The sequence below is a fragment of the Macaca mulatta genome, chromosome X, assembly GCF_049350105.2.
Source record: "Macaca mulatta isolate MMU2019108-1 chromosome X, T2T-MMU8v2.0, whole genome shotgun sequence".
In the NCBI taxonomy this organism is placed as follows: Eukaryota; Metazoa; Chordata; class Mammalia; order Primates; family Cercopithecidae; genus Macaca; species Macaca mulatta.
Window position 1 is genome coordinate 92,455,170 of NC_133426.1, and position 18,753 is coordinate 92,473,922.

Sequence of the window (18,753 nt, forward strand, 5' to 3'; positions counted from 1 at the left end):
CTTGTGAATGACGGGACAGTCCTGCACTGAGGAGTAACTGCCGGGAACCTAATCCAAATTCAGCGGAACAGGGAAAATAGAGGCAAAGGAAAAAGAAGGTCTAGACAAAACTAGGGGAGCGTAACAGAGCCAGAGCCGGCAGATTTCAGGCTACATGTTTGATTACTTCCTGAAAACACAGAAGAGAGGTCTACAGCAAAACAGTTTGAATGGTTTTACTGGCCTATCTTTCCTATTGAAAACAAAGGGAGAACTTATTTCACTTAAAAATGAGCAACGCAAAAGGATCTCAGTTGAACCACATTCAATGTACATTAGGACCAAAGGGAATAAGGAAGAAAATAACAACCTGACAGACAATAAAAGAATGTCAGAAAGCCTCACAAATTAGATGAAAAATATAGCCTATGGCATTATGTGCTAAAAGAAATTAACAAAATGGTGGCAGCTCTGAGAGAACAACATGAATCAAAATTAGAAAAACTCAAAAGTAAGGTGACAGGAACATTTGGAAAAAATTGAGTTAACAAATTAAAGACAAAATCATTTCAGATATGAAAACTAAACTAGGAAGAGCACAAGACCAAAGAAACAAAATGGATAGATGCCTTAGAAAACACTGAAGATGCAAAGGAGGGCATGTAATACAAGTGTTAAGCACATGTTAAACAAAACAGCAGTTATGTTTAAAAAGGAGAGCCATTACACTTTTTGATATATGTTGGAATACATACAGATAGAATGATATGATATTTAGGATTTGCTTCAAAATAACAGAGGATTGAATTGTGAAATGAGAGAAACAGTGGAAGATACTGTCAGATACTGTCGACACAAAGAGTTCAACTCTGTAAAATATATATTTGTGGGTTTTTGTTTTTTTTTTTTTGAGACGGAATCTCACTCTGTTGCCCAGGCTGGAGTACAGTGGCGCGATCTCCGCTCACTGCAACCTCTGCCTCCCGGGTTCTCCTGCCTCAGCCTCCCAAGTAGCTGGGACTACAGGTGCCCGCCTCCACACCCAGCAAACTTTTTGTATTTTTAGTAGAGACAGGATTTCACCGTGTTAGCCAGGATGGTCTGGGTCTCCCAACCTGGTGATCTGACCACCTCGGCCTCCCAAAGTGCTGGGATTACAGGCATGAGCCACCGTGCCCGGCCAACTCTGTAAAATATTTGAAGAGATTTATTCTGAGCCAAATATGAGTGACCACGGCCCATGACACAGACCTCAGGAGGTCCTGAGAACACGTGCCCAAGGTGGTTGGGGCACAGCTTGGTTTTATATATTTTAGGGAGGCATGAGACATCAATCAAATACATTTAAGAAATACATCGGTTTGGTTCAGAAAGGCGAGACAACACAAAGCTGGTGGGGGCACAGAGGAAGGTGCTTCCAGGCTATAGGTAAATTTAAACACTTTCTGGCAGACAATTGGTTGAGTTTATCTCAAGACCTGGGGTTCATGGAAAGGAATGCTCAGGTTAAAATAAAGGATTGTGGGGACCAAGTTTTATTGTGCAGAAGAATCTCTCAGGTAGCAGACCTCAGAGACAGAGCAGGTTGTAAAATGTTTCTTATTGGACCTAAAAAGGTGCCTGGCTCTTAGCTGATTACCTCCTGGATCTGGAAAGAAAGGAAGCAAATAAAGGGGGAAGGCGATTCTCTATAGAATATGGATTTTTCCCACAAGAGACTTTGCAGGGCAATTTCAAGGTATGACAAGGAAATATATTTTGGGGTTAAATATTATTTCCTTGTCTCATAATGTTACACCAAAGTCAGACGGAAAAATAAGTCACGATATATAGGTTCAAATAAAACTTATCTGATAAGAATTTATGGTTTGTAGGGCATGACTCCCGAGATCCCTTAGGTAGGAATTTGGGCAAGATAAAAAATCAGAGCTTAGTCCTCATTACAGAGAAAACAAGACAGGCCATGAGTTGATAACTGTTGAAACTAGGAGACTAGTAGGTGGAGGGTTACTTTATTCTACTTTTTTGTGTTTGAAATTTTCCATGGTAAAATGTTTAAAAATGGATGTAATACCCTGTTTTTTATCTAAATGGAGAAAACTACATCAACTCAAAATCTCTTAAAGTTTTGTTAAATAAATGTAAATGTTTGCTGAAGACCTTAACCTTGCCAGGAAATAGTCTCTACTACAACTAATTGTTACTTAATTTTCTCTTTTTTTTTTTATTTTTTATTTTTTGAGACAGAGTTTTACTCTTGTCACCCAGGGTGGGGTACAATGGCATGGTCTCAGCTCACTGCAACCTCCAGCTCCCGGGTTCAAGCGATTCTCCTGCCTCAGCCTCCCAAGTACCTGGGATTACAGGCACCTGCCACTACACCTGGATAATTTTTGTATTTTTAGTACAGATAGGGTTTTACCAAGTGGGCCAGGCTGGTCTTGAACTCCTGACCTCAGGTGATCCACTTGCCTCGGCCTCCCAAAGTCCTGGAATTACAGGTGTGAGCCACGGTGCCTGGCCTAATTTTTACTTAATTTTCTTAACACAAATATTTCTATTGTAATTTAAGTGACCAAAATGATCTTTTCACAGCAAAGTATAACCCAGCCCAGTGCTCTTCAAACTTAACATAATATTTAATTAGTGATAAGGAAAATAGCTTCTGTGTTCAGAACATATTTTACTAATGTACCACAGAAGAAACACGATCTTTACTGCATTACTCATAAAGCTATGAGTCTAAAATAGATGATGAAAGAGAATGAGTACTTATTTCAAGAATGTTATAAAAATCATACCAAAAAAACTTCCCCTTTATATAAAATCCTATCATGAAAATCATTTTACAAAAAATAGAGATAAAAACTTTTCAGCTTTATAAACTACTTTTTATAATGAGCAGGCCCTTGGACCAAAAAAGGTACTACCATATCCATCCTGTCAATTAAGATGCGTGGTGTATCCATTGTAAGCACTGACAGTTGTTGAAGACTGTAGGAAACAAAAGAATAGTCAACCAAATGAAAAAAAGCTCCATAAACAGGACAATGAGTCCCATATTTAATCTTGAAAATTAAATTTGCAAGCAAAGAACACTAAAAAAGGCATAAAATGGCAAACCCCAGCACATGCACAAATATTTCAGTGAGAAATTATGTACCTTGGGATTGTGAAAGGAAAACAAATCTCCCCAAAATCACTAAGCCAAAAGGAAAAGGCAAATTGGGAACTGTGTTGGGCAAACCAGTCTCCCATTCTATTCCTAAATAAGATCGCTACGAAGATTTTTTAAAAAGCTACATACCTCCCTCACAATTTGCCAATAAGGAAATTCCTTGTGGACAACCAAAGGACAGGCAGAACTCAAAGTCATTCCTCTGTTCCCATGAGATAAATGCGTATCTGATGGCTTCCTTTGCCCTACTGTTTCACTACAGACTAAGGCATAAGTAACTATTCCTCATTTGTCTCTTATCTACCTATGACCCAGAAGCCTCCTCCCCACTTCGAGTTGTCTGGCCTTTCCTGATGGAACCAGTGAATTATACATCTTACATATATTGATTAATGTTTCATGTCTCCCTAAAATGTGTAAAATCAAGCTGTGCTCCTACCGCCTGGGGCAAGTCATCAGGACCTGAGGCTGTGCCACAGGCACATCCTTAACCTTGGCAAAATAAACTTTCTAAATTAACTGAGATCTTTACAGGATCAATGAAGAATTCCTACAGAAGCAAATCATGTCTTAAAATGTAACTGTAATCTCTGATCCCATTTCTGGCCATTGCTTTAGTGGTGGATTCTCTCTTTGGTTTTAAGGGATAAACACAACCAGGTCATTTTGTTCACCTTCATCAAAAGAAGGTTTGCAAGCTGACACAGATGTCATGATGCTGTTAATAATAAGAAGCTGACATCATGAGGCTACTGTTGGAATCAGGATTTTAGTGTCAACAATGGTAACTCTCCAAAATAAAATAACTGCCAACCACAAACCCAGGGCAAAATAATCTAATCTTGATACTATGAGCTATTTTTTCAATTGAAAGATTCTAGCAATCTAATACCTTAATACTAATTAAGTATTAATCTAATACTCTAATCTTAATCTAATACCTCAACCTTAGTCAGAAAAACTTCGGTCTTAACTGTTTCACCTACGTCAAACTTAGCTAAGCCTCAGGCTTCACATTTGTAAAATGCAGATGATATACTATCTACCGCAGGGTTACTGTGAAAATGAGACAGTGCATTGCAGGGGCTTATCAAAGTGCTTGGCATATAACAAATGTTAGATAATATTTTTCATGTGTTTGACAGTGTGTTGTAGGTACTAGAAATAATTTTCTAATTATCATTGATTTTGCTTACATAGCTGAAACCAAAGTAACACAGGTGCAGAAAATAAGGATTTGAACTCACAGCTCAGCATCTTCTTAATATGCCTGATACCCATGTATAAAACTTTATTTTCTCTATAGCTTGTGTAAATTTTCTCATGATGATTTTAAATCTACGTATAAAAGACTAGTTTAACAAATGTGCAAAGTCAGATCACAGAAACATGATTCATAACATTTCAAAGCAATATAAAATGATTAAAACTGCCATTAACTAATAGCCATAATAACTCAATGAGAATACTGGCCTGGACCAAAAAAAAAAAGACAGGTAAGAATACTCAAAAGAAGGAGTAGAAGTTAGTGATAGGGACAGGAGGCAGGGAAATTCTAGGCAGAAAAGGGCAAGTCCCTGAGAAAACCCCACCCTCAAGCCTGAAACCATGGCACTAAGTGAGAACTTATATCCCTGTTTTCCCGTGCAAATGTTGCCTTTTCCAAAACTACTCATGGTCCACACCACACTCCATCCTGTGTACATAAAAGCCCCAGGCTCAGCCAGCAGAGAGAGGAGAAGCAGTTGGACACTGGAGACTACAGTCGGACATTGGAGAGAAGTGGCTCGACTTCAGAGGGACACCTTGACAGCGTAACTTCAAAGAAGAATCCGGCCAGACAGCTGAAATTCAGGGGAAGATTACCTTCCTGCCCCATCCCCTTTTCAGCTCCCCTTCCTACTGAGGGCCATCTCCATCAGCAATACGATTCCCTACATTTACCATCCTTCAATTCATTCATGCAACCTCATTTCTCCTGGACGCCAAACAAGAGCTCTGGAACCACGAGTGTGGACACAAAAAGGCTGTCACACTTGCCCTTTGCCTTCACTGGTAGAAGGCAGCCGACTAACGCAAAAAGGCAGAGGACCCCCTGAGTTCTTAACCCTTAAGTCGTCTGCTCACAGCAGAGCTAAAAGAGCACTATAACATTCCCTCCGAAGCTTCAGGGGGGCAGACACCAACCCCCGAGATGCTACCATGGGGCCAGCACAGAGCTGTCTCCTGCCAGTGTTCAAAAGCACTTGCCCTGGCTCCTGCACCCACTCAACTGCATATCTCCTCTTGTGAGGGGTGAAACGCAGCAGGTCGGAGTGAGTGCAGTTCACTCCTCCTGGCGCCAGAGCAGCAGGCCGACTCCAGCACTCATGTACTCCAGTTCCTGCCTTGTTCACTAGCTTGCTCCCTCCTATGAAGAGTTGAAAGCAGTGGGCTGAGTAAACAGGGTGCCCCCTTTGCAAGTCCCGCAAAGGGGGTCAGGAAAATATCCTGCTTCACCAGTACTTTTTAAAATGTGATAAAAACCAAATCAGTCAAGTAATACGTTACCTACTTCAGCTCTTGATAAAATCCAGTATGAGATGAAACACCTACATTAAGCACCATACTGGCCAAGCTGCCTCTGGCCTCTTCTCCTGTCTATTTGCAAACTGTTTTTTTCCAAAAACACCCTCAATATAACATGCTAGCTCTCATAATCATGCTCTAAAAAAGCAGTATCTGTGGTAAATTATCATCTCTTTTTACACCAAACCTTAAATGAAATTATTAGAAAAGCAAAAACAAAACATCAACCTTTCAGTGTATCCCTATTTTGCTGGCCACAACTAAACACCCCCAAAATGTTTCCAATGAGCACCAACAGTGATTTTTAGCCTATTTTACTTTGAAATATATTTACATACAGAACAGGCACAGACTAACTTTTTAGTTAAAGAATGCACTGAAACTGAATAGCAGATGATTTAGCATGAGTTAACAGGTCAATTATATGGAATTATAATTGTTTCTGTGCATTGGGATTTTATGTTAAACACAAGAATGTAATGGTGAGCTGCCATATTTGAATTTAATTGCTGTAGCCTGTTATCCAAAACATCATGAAAACACTGGAGAAAATGAGAAAAATGACATGAGGCATGGGAGATGAAAATGATGCTGCAGAGGAAACTATGGTAACAGATGTGGCTCTCTCTGAGGTATTGGCTCAAATTCATGATTTACAGAGAAGGGTAAGCATCTCCCAGAGAGTCTTCTCCGGAGTTAGATAACTCTTTACTTTTCTAGGTATTGGAAGCAAACAAAAACATACTTTTCCATCAACAAATGCCTGAAGAAGTGCAAAGCATTTTTCGGAACAGCAAAATCTGCAGGCTATCTTTCGCTCCTATAGCATCTCTTACATTGACAAGGGAGTGTTTCATAGTATACCTCAAATAAGACCAATGCTAAATCTGTTCCAAAAACTATGAGGAAAACCAATGATAAATAATGCAAGCTAGTGAACAAAAGAGAAGACAAAACAGAAAGAAAAAAAGAAAACCTGTAAGCCACTAGGTAAGAAATCTGATAGAAATAGTGATAATAGACACATAAAGGTCTTTCCCACCAAGCAGCCAATGAGAAGACGAGAAACATAAATCAGACACTCAATCCTTCCACCATTCTTCACGAAAATCGTGACCCCTTCCTGGAAAGCATTCACGAAATAACAGTAGTAGTAAAAGCACCTTGGTATGGCATTACAACCATACAAGTCAACTGAATTTTATGAGCACCTACTAAGCATTTTTATAGGAATTATTTCATTGAATCCTCAACACAGTCTTGTGAAGTTTATCCTATAGATAAGAAAATTGAAACACAAAGAGAATAAGGAAAATGTCTAAGATGACACAAGTGGAATAGCTGAACTCAAACCCAGAGTGTCTGATTCCAGAGCCACATTGTCAATCGCTACACTATACTGCTCAAATGAGATACACGCATGTCAAAGTGAAAAAATATATATATGTAATGTATGGCATTTGTAAAACTAAACGACTTTTGAAATACCATTTCACTCCTACTCGTTATGTCATTCAGCTGATCAATATACTCTAGGCTTTAAATGTTTTGACCCTGCCCTCTCCAAAAACGAGTGTGTGTGTGTGTGTGTACACGTGTGTATATACATATATATAATGTTATATATATATAAAACATACGTTACATAGATGTTATGTTATATATATGTTATATATATATAAAAAAACAACATTCATCCTTACTACATGCATTCTGATATAGTCTACCTCATTTTTATAATGCTGGAATTCACGCCACGATCCACAAATAGGTGGCATCTTACAATTTTTAAAAATCCACTGTAGACAATAGATGTGAAGATTTTGGAAATACACAGGGAGGATTATGGACATCCTGTGATTTGAGAACCACATCCAGGCATCCTGGGAGAAGATTAGGTTAGATATATAGGAAATCACTTGTGTTGAGGCTGGCACAAACAGATATTTGGTAAATATCAGTTTTCACAACACCTCCTACAATATTACTATCCTCCAAAGCTTAGAGAAGTGATGCTATTCCAACATCATCATAAGTCAATGAGCTGCCAGTCAAGGTTAACTACCTTAATGTTTAAATTCACCAACATCAAGGAATGGGACTGTGCTACTTACATGACCTTTTCTGAAAAAAGCAGCCTATCATTTTTAAGAAAATGCCATTTCTAATCAGTTATTGTATTTTATTAGGCCGTTCCTATGTTGCCATAAAGGAATGTCTGAAACTGGGTAATTTATAAAGAAAAGAGATTTAATTGGCTCAGGGTTCTGCAGGCTGTACAAGCATGGTACTGGCATCTGCTCGGCTTCTGGGGAGGCCTGAGGGAGCTTTTAGTCATAGCAGAAGACAAAGGGGAAGCAGACATCTCCCTTGGTGACAGGCAAGACAAGCGAGAGTGTGGGGAGATGCCACACACTTTTAAACAACCAGTCGACCAGGCACAGTGGCTCCCATATGTAATCCCAGCAATTTGGGCCACCAAGGCAGGTAAATTGTTTGAGTTCAGAAGTGCAAAACCAGCCTGGGCAACATAGGGAGACCCCATCTCTACAAAAATAAAAAAAAAAAATTAGCCAGGCATGGTGGTGCATGTCTGTGATCTCAGCTACTTGGGAGTCTGAGGTGGGAGGATTGCTTGGGCCCAGGAGGTTAAGGCTGCAGTGGGCCATGATTGTGCCACTGCACTCCACCAGGGTGACAGAGCAAGACCCTGTCTCAAAAAAAAAAAAAAAAAAAAAAAAATTTAAATAAACCACCAGATCCTGCAAGAATGAACTCACTATTACAAGAACAGCACCAAGCCATAAGGGATCTGCTCCCATGACCCAAACACCTCCCACCAGGCCCCACCTCCAACAATAAGGATAACATTTCAACATGAGATTTGGGCAGGACAAATATCCAAACCATATAAGCCATTTTTATAGGAAAATTTCTGAAGTATATTAAACACTGACCTTCCTTCTTAAAAAGACTACACAGAACACAATTTAGCCTTTTCTCAAGGACATGGTGTTATAAATAGAAATATACAATGGTAATTTTAGAGCTGGTAGATCCCTACCTTGAAGATCAACTATTGAAATCTCACTTTACAGATGAACTAAATGATGTCGCAAGAAATTCTGTAATTTTCCCAAAAATCACACAATAGAATGGTCATGTGATTACCATATACCATGCTGCCACATCTACTACTGTATGGTGCTAAACACTATCTAGCAAGATAATCAGGATTTAGGGGCAGTAGTCCTTATAATTTCCCTCGTGTTTATCTTTGTTATCCCTTCTCTTTCCCCATAATCTTTAGCAATAAAACTTTTTTTTTTTTTTTGAGACAGGGGCTTGCTCTGTCGCCCAAGCTAAAGTGCAGTGACACAACTATAGCTCACTGAAGCCTCAAACTCCCAGGTTCAGGCAATCCTCCCACCTCAGCCTTCCAAGTAGCTGGGACTACAGGCATGTGTCACCATACCCAGTTAATTTTTGTATTTTTTTGCAGAGATACAGTTTTGCTGTGTTGCCCATTTCAGCTACTTGGGAGGCTGAGGTCTCTAACTCCTGAGCAAGCAATCCACCTACCTCGGCTTCCCCAAGTGCTGGGATTACAGTTGTGAGCCACTGCACCTGGCCAATGAACCTTTATTTTTATTTATTTTTTTTTTTTTTGAGACAGTCTCACTCTGTTTCCCCGACTAGAGTGCAGTGGCACCATTGAAGCTCACTGCAACCTCCGCCTTCCAGGATCAAGGGATGCCTGCGCCTTAGCCTATGGAGTAAGGGGGACTATACGCCCACGCCACCATGCTTGGCTAACAATAAAACTTTTAAATCAAAAGAATCTATGTGTTTATCCTATTCAGGAGAAAAATTAAGCTAACATACTCTGCAGCCCATCTTAGGGGAAGAACTCCAAAAGATGTGAGCAGTGTGCTTTTAAAAAGGGAAAAAAAATGCAGGCTGAATCTCTGTATGGTCTTCAAAAAGAAAGAAGGATGCAATGAAAAGCCTACATTGTCTTAAGAACAGCTTTGGGGATATGACTGTTAGGAAGCCCAAAAAGTTCCTCAGAATAGGCAATGCAGTAAACTTCACAAGGGAAGGGACTAGGTTCTCAATAAACGTGGGTTGAATGACCTGAAAAATGAATATCTGTCACTACACTAAATGTTATCGGGGCTTTGTGATGTTTGATGTTAAGTTTGCATTTTATGTGTTTTTCTCTTCCCTTTCCTATACAGATATAAACTGTCATTTATATGCCTAAGAGCACCCCCCACCAAACATAGTCTTTTCAGAAGTTGATAACATTTCTTGTATCTTCTAAGGGGGTGGTTCTAATATGCTGAACTTGCTAGAATTATTTTTAAAATGAGGATGAATATGTTCTAAGTGATGATCTCAGGGATTCCCCTATGTATGAAGCATTTCAATACTATCATATAGGTCTTATAACGTCCATCTTGACTGCTCTTCTGTTGAGCTCTTGGCTCTGCTGTGCTGCAGATTACACAGGCTGCCAGATAAGTCACCTCCAGTGAGATGTTATGTTACTGGGACTATTTTTAACCTGAAACCAATGGTACTTGTCTATAATCCACAAAACTGTCATTTAAATGACTTTTTAAATGGCAAAATATCCTGAAAAATGACAATTCTGTGCCCAAGCTATGGAGGAGCACTTTCTAGACCCTTACCACATATATCTATTTTTATCCTCTCCCTTGAGACTCCAGTTGACCCTCCTTCTTTATTCCATTTTCTTCTATTTTTTCCACAATTCACTTTATCTTACTCTTCTGTCTTTGGGTGTTCAAGAGATATTTACTGTATTTTCTAATCAGAAGGAAATGGGCTTAACTAAGAAAATACAAAGTTTATTTTTCCCATAATCTCCTGAAAATATGATCTTAAGGAAAAATTTCCATCTTGAATTACAGAAAATGAGAATGCAAGTTAATCAAGGTCAAAGGGATTATAAAATATTATCTTCACATGATTATACTTGATGAAGCAATTGTCCCTTTAGGACATTTTACCTAGGACTAAATATGCTAAAAAGTATATCTAATAGCCTATTTCTTCATGTTTCTGATGCATGCATTATTGCTTCTACTTTTGTTAATACAACTGAATCTATGAAACACTGCTTTTTCTATGTTTTACTCAATGTAATACATTTAATAAAGCAAACATTTTAAAGGCAACTTTCAGCAAACTATTTCACAAGAGAAATATTCCAAGCGCGCTAAAAAATAAATAATGATTGGAATTGTTGGAATCATTTATTTGGGAAATGGCTCTTTTATTTAATTTTTACACTTTTGATTTGTTGGAATCGTTTATTTGGGGAATGACTCTTTTATTCAATTTTTACACTTTTGATGTACCTAAAAACAAAATTACATATCATAAATTTAAGCAATGTGCTTGATAAAACCTAGAATGTGTCACCAATAAACAATATGAAAAATTTCAGTTTTAAGATTAACTTCAAATAAGTTCTTCCCAAACACTGAAAAATAATATTGCACTCACTGGGATAAATATAATATGAGTCTTTTTCCAAATATAAGCAATGTCACCTGATGCAATTCTCTGGCTCACTCACTATAACTTCCTACCTCCACCAAAACAAACTCCATCAGGATGGATGTATTCCATATCTGAACTGTACAGAAGGCAAAATATTTATGAAAAGCATTAGCATCATTCATAAGAATTAACATTCATCAATTAAAATTTGAACCCAGACCTGAAAGAAAAATTGTTGATTAAAAAAATTGTTAAAAACACCTCAAGTTCCTACATAACAAAAAAAGCAAGATTATAAATCTCAAGTATGGTAATAACAACTATTCCAAAATGGATGTTGTTCTCAGTTTTAGTATAGACTGGAAAGAACAAATGAATAGTTCATTGGCTCTTTCCAGCTCTCATCCAACATCTGTTCATAGCAACTACAACCAGGTTATTTGTAGCCATGCTGTTATTTTCAGGCTACGAATAAACAGGTCCGTGCTGTTCTGAGAACTATTACCCAGGCATTTTTTGTTAGACAACATAAACCCCATCTAGTTTACCTTCCCTATATCAAAAACAAGGAAACTGAGGCTCAGAGAGATGTAGTGCCTGCGCCCCCCCCCCCCCCGCCCCAATTCAAGCAATTCACACTAGCACTAAGCAAGGCCTAAAACCAGGTTTTCGGTTTTCTCAATTGTTTCTACGAATATGGGTCAACTCTGAGGATCAGAACCACGGATTGTTTTTCTGGGATGGAAGGGGCCTTTGGAAATTTACAAGCTGTGTGATCCTGAGCAAATTACAACCTTTCCAAGTCCCCTTTTCCTCTTCTACAAAATGCAGAGAGTACCTACTACTCTAACAAGGTTGTGAGGATTATGTCCGGCTTGTAAAGTGCTTAGCACAGTGATTAGGAAATTTTAAGCATTCGAAAACAGGTAGCTATTATTTTTACTCCCATCCTGAAAACATGGCTGCTCCTCATCACGGCTGTTTGAGAAGACAACGAACTGAATTCATTAACACAATGGACAGGGTCCCATCCACCAGAGCTTCTCTGGCCTACCACATTCTACAAACAGTAGAAAACCCCATCAAACAACCTATTTCATCCCACCTAAAATGATCATCCCTTACACTATTTTTCTAAAAAAATGAATTTGCTGCCACATGTCTTCTGCTACGTGTTGTACACTGCATATGTCAAACAGAAATTGCAGAGGAGTTTCTGGTTCCACCCAAAACATGAAGAACAAACGACGGGAAAAGAATTAGATAAGGTCACACACCTGAACTGGAACTCAGGACCTTATTCTCAGCACATTCAGTTATGGGCGGTAGAAATGCTTTAAGCACCATAAAGCAGGAATAATGGCTACCTCAACAAAATACAATTCCCTAGGTTTCTCAACAAAATAGAATCCGTTTGCTTTCCCTAGTAAATCCATACGCACATGGGCAATAACTGATCATCTTTCTTGTAAAACTGAGGATTAAGCTGTGCCTGAGCTGCGATGTACCCTAGGATCATACAAATCTATGAAAAAGTCCTATGAAATGGCGAGACAAAATGATGGGGAATATCACCTTGAAATCAATAAGGAAGGAATCATAATGTCTTGCCAAAGTCGTCTCCGTTGATAAAATCCCGACCCTCCATTTCATGACACTGCACATCCACTTCCCTCTAAGGAAATTAACAGGAATCACCGCAGCAACCAACCTCAGCAATCAGCATCGACCAGATCAACCCCTACTCAAATGGCGATAAGCACTGCGGGTCCAAGCCCCTCCCTGTAACTGCCAATTCCCGCGCTGACTCCGGACTACCTCACTTCCTTTCCGTTCTCCCTCCCACCCTCGACCCACGATGTTTGTCCCAAAACTCGCCACTCACAGAAAAAATAGAAACAAGACAGTCTTCCTAAACTTTGTCCAGGAAGTACCAGGTTACACATACCAGTCCCTATTACGATCACATCAAACTCCGAAGGGAGAGTATCCGCCATCTTGACGGGAAACGCGTCATGTGACTATTACTTGTGGAAATGAGATCAAGTTAGGCATTCCCTCAGTGGAAGGCGGAAAGGAAAACAATGCATTCTGGGTGGTGTAGTTCTTGGGTGGAAGGTCCTGGCAGGCGACTACAGTATTATATTTAAAATGTTTACACGTAAATTAAAAGCTCGACTGATTTTCCAGGCTGAGTGCTGTAGCTCATTTAGCCTGGAGGGTTGAAGTAGGAAAGAAATGTAGATTGTTATTCCGTTAGCTAGGATGAATGTGGGAGACTTGGATACCCCTTGACAATACTGAAGCAAGAATTGTTAGGAGACACGGAGAGCGGAGTGAAATTGAAAGCGGTTTGCTCTGTGAACAAAGGAGATTTTCATCCAGCCTAAAAAACTGTTTCCCGCCGTCGTGTCTGTACTTTCGTGTTGGCCCTCGAGGCACGGTTTTTCACACCAATACTTTCAAAATATATTCCATATCTTTTTCGTTTCCATGTCTCCTCAATGAAAACCCACGAAAAACCTCTCACCCTAGTTTCTTCAGAATGGAACTCTCACCGCGTCCGCATTTGTTCTAATTAGTCCAGACAGCCACTCGGGCAATAGATTAGCCTTGTTTTATAAGAGGGAAAAAATATATGAAACCATAGTTGTACTGGATAAGCGTTTGTTGAGTCTGAATTTGATTTTCCGCACGAACTAGATAAGTTCATGCAAGATTCTCCTTAGTTTACATTTAGTTTCCAATCTATTCGTTTCCATAAGCTACCGTAGAAATAATTAAGGTTAAATGGCCTTTATATTAAAGTGATTGTATTTGACGAGGGACTTTAGGTCGTCTATGTCTAACAGCTAACAGAGTTCTCATAAGTATCTTCAAGGTCTGTCACCTCCCACCGCTTCCCTTCATCCGCCCCCTACCCCGACCCCTATCATTTAAAATACTCCGCTGTCTGACAACACCAAAGCAAAAGGGGAAGGATGCTGGGAATGAAGCAGGATACTTTTTTGATCACAGAAATTTCTTGTGTAGTTATTTTACAAGAGTTTCAAAATAAATCGAAGATAGTGTGCAGGAGTGGGCCTTCCCCGATACCACCTATCCTCTAAAATGCTTGTGGTTCCCCAGACATTGTTTTCTTTCCAGTATCTGTGACCACACTCATGCTCAGCGTGGAATGATCTTCCCATTCTCTAGCTAACAGTTATTCCCAGGATGTCGTTGGGCTTCCACCTCCTCCTCCTTTCATCTCCGTGTGTGGGCTGTTTTCCTACACGGTGCTAGACTTTGTCTTAACCTGCCGTACTGCTTCGACAGTTTGCATTTATGTCGATTCCTATAGAGTACACATATCCCCACATATTCACACAAAAATACACACGCAGACATGCAATACCATAATTAGAAACCCCTGTACAGTATGACAGACACCAAGTCTCGTTTATCTTTTTCACTCTCGCACCTAACCTAAGCCCGGTGCACAGTAGGAATTTAATAAATGTTTGCTAAACCAAACTTGATTTTGACTCCCTTAATGGATGGATGAGATGAGTCCCTGTCCTCATAGTGCTTACCATCTTCGCCTTTATATCTGCCCACCACTATCATGTGCCTTATATTTAGAAGATGTTCAGTGTTCATTAATTGTAAATATTTCCATGAAAATGCTTTAAAATATATTTTGATGGGTTTTTACTGCATTTCTCTTGCATTTTACCATAATCATTAGCAACACTGTACATGTTTCATTAATTTCTTTTATAGATCATCCAGTTGTATTACACAATTCTCTTATGATATGGTCTTTGATTAGTATTTCCTGTAAAAGAGATTCCCCTGAGAAGTATAATGCACTGTTCAGTAAATCACTCTGTCATTTGGCTTGGTATGTAAAGAAAGTTTTTAGTATTATCAGAAGTGAAATAGATATTATTTGTGAGGCTCTTGATATGACAGTAGAAAATGGAAACAAATGAATTTCTCAGAGTAAACACAGGAAACTTTCCAAAATCTTCTCTAATAGAAGCCACAGATGGATGGTTAAAAATCTGATAAATAAAAGTATTTCTACCATACTTTGGATATATATTTCTATACATTTGTTCATGTATATGAGATATATAAACCACATACATATACTTTTCAATATGAGTATCTCTTTCTAGGAATTCAGAAATTTTCTGACAATCACACCATGAAGATGCAATTCATTAATTTGTTTATTCCTCAAATATTCATTGAACACCTACTATGTGCAAGACACTATTTTGGATGCTGAGATTAGAGCAATGAACAAAATAGACAAGGACCCCTGTCTTCATGAAGTTTACATTTAGTAGGGTAAAACAAAATAAACAAGTAATTACTCTGTAGCATAGATTTTCCAATCTGTGCTGCCCTGAATTTGAAACTTTCTTTTTTCCCCTAAGGATAGAAAGCATGATCCTCAGAAGGATAATATTAACAACTTCTATTTTGCTGTCCTTTCTCTAAAATCATTACGGGACTCATTCATGCCCTTTTCTGGGCATAGAAAATATTATTACATTAGGAAAATTTCAATCTTGTGCATGGAGAAAATGCTCCAAATACCTTTTCTTTCGAATGTATTTTTGTAGACTTTATGCAAAGTAAAGATGAATATAGGAGTCAATAATTACAGTAAAAAAGCATAAAGCAAAACAGCTGAATTGCATCTATTCTGTTACTCTAAGGATATCTATTATTGAGAGCTTAAGTATTTTATTGGGATAAGTCACAGTACAATGAGATAACAGATACCTAAAAATTGACCACTCTATTAAAATCACTGTGGCACTAATTTTGTACTTAATTATTTCCTGAATTGAAAAAGCATGATTCCTTGAACACTTACCTGGTATTCAGACATTTACTCAACTATGAAATCTGGCTGTTATCGTTATACAAATCATAATTTAATGGTCTCTATCACTGGGACCTTTCCTTTGTGTTCCAGACCCACATATCCAATCTCTTACTGAACATCTCTTCCAAACATGTCCAATGCTGAACTACTGAACATTTGAATCCCGCTCCCAAATCTTCTCTTCATCCAGCATTCCCTGTCTTAGAAATAGTACCACCTTCTACTCTGCTATTCAAGTCAAAAACCCAAGAATCATCCTTGACACATCACTGTCTTTCACCCTTAAACCAATTCATCAGCAACACTTGCCATATTTACCTCAAAAATATATTGTAACTATATCAATTAATCTCAATATGGAATGCCCACATAATCTCTTCCCTAGACTACTACAATTGGTTATAGTTGGACCCCTCATTAATGCTTGCTTCTCTCTAGTCCATTCTCCCCACTGAAGGCAGAGTAAATATTTTAAAACTCAAATCTGATTATTCCTTTACCTACAACACTTCATGACTTCTCATTGTTTTTAAAATACACTCCAAAAATATAAACATAGCCTAAAAGGCCCTGCCTAACTCTTCAGTCTCGTCTCATACCTCTTAACCTTCTCTCTCTAGGCTCCAGCCATATTAGCTCTCCTTCATTTCCTCGAGTGCTCATGCTTCTCCCCACTTCAGGGCCTTCACTGATACCCTTCCATGTGCCTGAATTGCACCTTTATCCTTCTGCCCCTCTTTATTGTAGCTTCTCATCCTTTACAGTTAATTTGAAACGTCACATAATCTGGCAAGTCTTTCTTGAGTCATCAGTCTAGCTTAGGTCCCCTATCACCCTATATTCCCTCTTTGTTGAACTTATGATTGGAAATATCCGATTACTTATGGAATTACTTGTTTCATCTTGTTAGAAGGTAAGATCTGCAAAGGCAAGGACTATGCCCATATTGGTCATCATTATATTCCCAGAACCTAGTCCAATACCTGGTACAAATGGTCACTCAAAAATGTCTGCTGAGAGTTTCTCTTGGCATTCATTTCTGTTTTTATTCCACTGTGGTCCAAGAATATGCTTGGTATGATTTCCACTTTTTTAAAATGTATTGAGACTTGCCTTATAGCACAGCATGTGGTCATTCTTAGAGTATGTAGCATGTGCAGATGAGAAGGACATATATTCTGTGGTTGTTCAGTGGATTATTCTATAGGTGTTTATTGGGTCGAATTGATCAAGTGTCAAATTCACATCCAGAATTTCTTTATTAGTGTTTTGCCTTGATGTTCTATCTAATGCTATCAGTGGAGTATTGAAGTCTTCCACTATTATCGTGTGGCTAAGTCTTTTCATGGGTCTGGAAGTACTCATTTTATGAATCTGGGTGCATGTATATTTAGGAGAGTTAAGTCTTTGTGCTGAATTGAACCATTTGTTATTATATAATGGCCCACTTTGTCCTTTTTTACTGTTGTTGGATTAAAGTCTGTTTTATCTAATACAAGAATATCAAGCCCCGCTCTTTTTTTTTTTTTTTTTTTTTTCATCTGCATGATAGATCCTTCTCTCTTTGAGCCTATGGGTGTCATTACACGTGAGATGAGTCTTTTAAAGACAGCAGAATGTTCGTTCTTGTTTTTGTAATCCAACTTGCCACCCTGTGTCTTTTAAGTTGGGTGTTTACACCATTTACATTCAAGATTAATATTGATAAGTGAGGTTTTGTTTCTGTTGTGATGATGTTAGCTGGTTTCTTTGTAGTCTTGATAGTTTAGTTGCTTTATGAGGTCTGTGGGTGATGCATTTAAGTGTGTTTTTGTGATAGCAGGTATGTTTATTTTGTTTCCAAGTTTAGAGCTCCTTAAGTATCTCTTGTAAGTCTAGTTGCAACAGATTCTTTCAGTTCTGGGAAACATTTTATTTCTCCTTTGCTTATGAAGCTTTGTTTACCAGGATATGAAATACTCAACTGGAATTTCTTTTCTTTAAGAATGCTAAAAATAGGCCCCTAATCTTTCCTAGCTTGTAAGATTTCTGCTGAGAAGTCTGCTGTTAGCCTGAAGAGGTTCCCTTTAAACGTGATAACCCTTTTTGTTAGCTGCCTTTAAGATTTTTTCCTGCACTGGAAAGTCTGATGACTATGTACATTGGAGATAGTCATCTTGTATAATATCTCTCAGAGATTCTCTGAATTTCTTGAATTTGCATGTCGACCTCTCTTGCAAGATTGGGGAATTTTTCACGTATTGTATCCTGAAATATGTTTTCCAGGTTGCTTACTGTCACTTCTTTTCTCTCAGGAATGCCAATGAGTTGTAGGGTTGGTCACTTTACATAATCCCATATCTCTCCGACACTTCATTCATTTTTTCGAAACTCTTTTTCCTTTTTCTTTGTCTGTGTAGGTTGATTAGAATAACCAGTCTTCAAGCATCAAAATTCTTTCCACTGCTTTGTCTAGTCTGTTGTTAAGGCATTCAACTGTATTTTTAAATTCCTGTGGTGAATTTTCCAATTTCAGAAGTTCAATTCAGTTATTTATTAATATGACTACTTCATCTTTCAAGTCTTGGATCATTTTTCTGGCTTCCTTGGATTGAATTTCAACTTT

The 18,753-nt window shown here is 38.4% G+C and overlaps 1 protein-coding gene across 9 annotated transcripts in view; it reads right to left on the minus strand.

Moving 5' to 3' along the window:
* CHM (CHM Rab escort protein) overlaps positions 1-13,283 on the minus strand; it is a 190,684-nt gene extending 177,401 nt beyond the window's left edge. For 4 of the 9 annotated variants that reach the window (XM_028842241.2, XM_001083432.4, XM_077988259.1 and 1 more), the window contains exon 1: positions 13,209-13,283. Coding sequence is in view for 4 of the 9 variants with exons in the window: in XM_001083432.4 (XP_001083432.3) it covers positions 13,209-13,257 (49 nt within the window). In the remaining 5 variants the exon portion in view is untranslated. Of the gene's footprint in view, positions 1-12,835; positions 13,032-13,145 lie in introns of those variants that run through there. The other 5 variants (XM_015127760.3, XM_077988257.1, XM_028842240.2 and 2 more) reach the window with 3 other exon arrangements.
* Between the last annotated feature and the right edge of the window lie 5,470 nt (positions 13,284-18,753).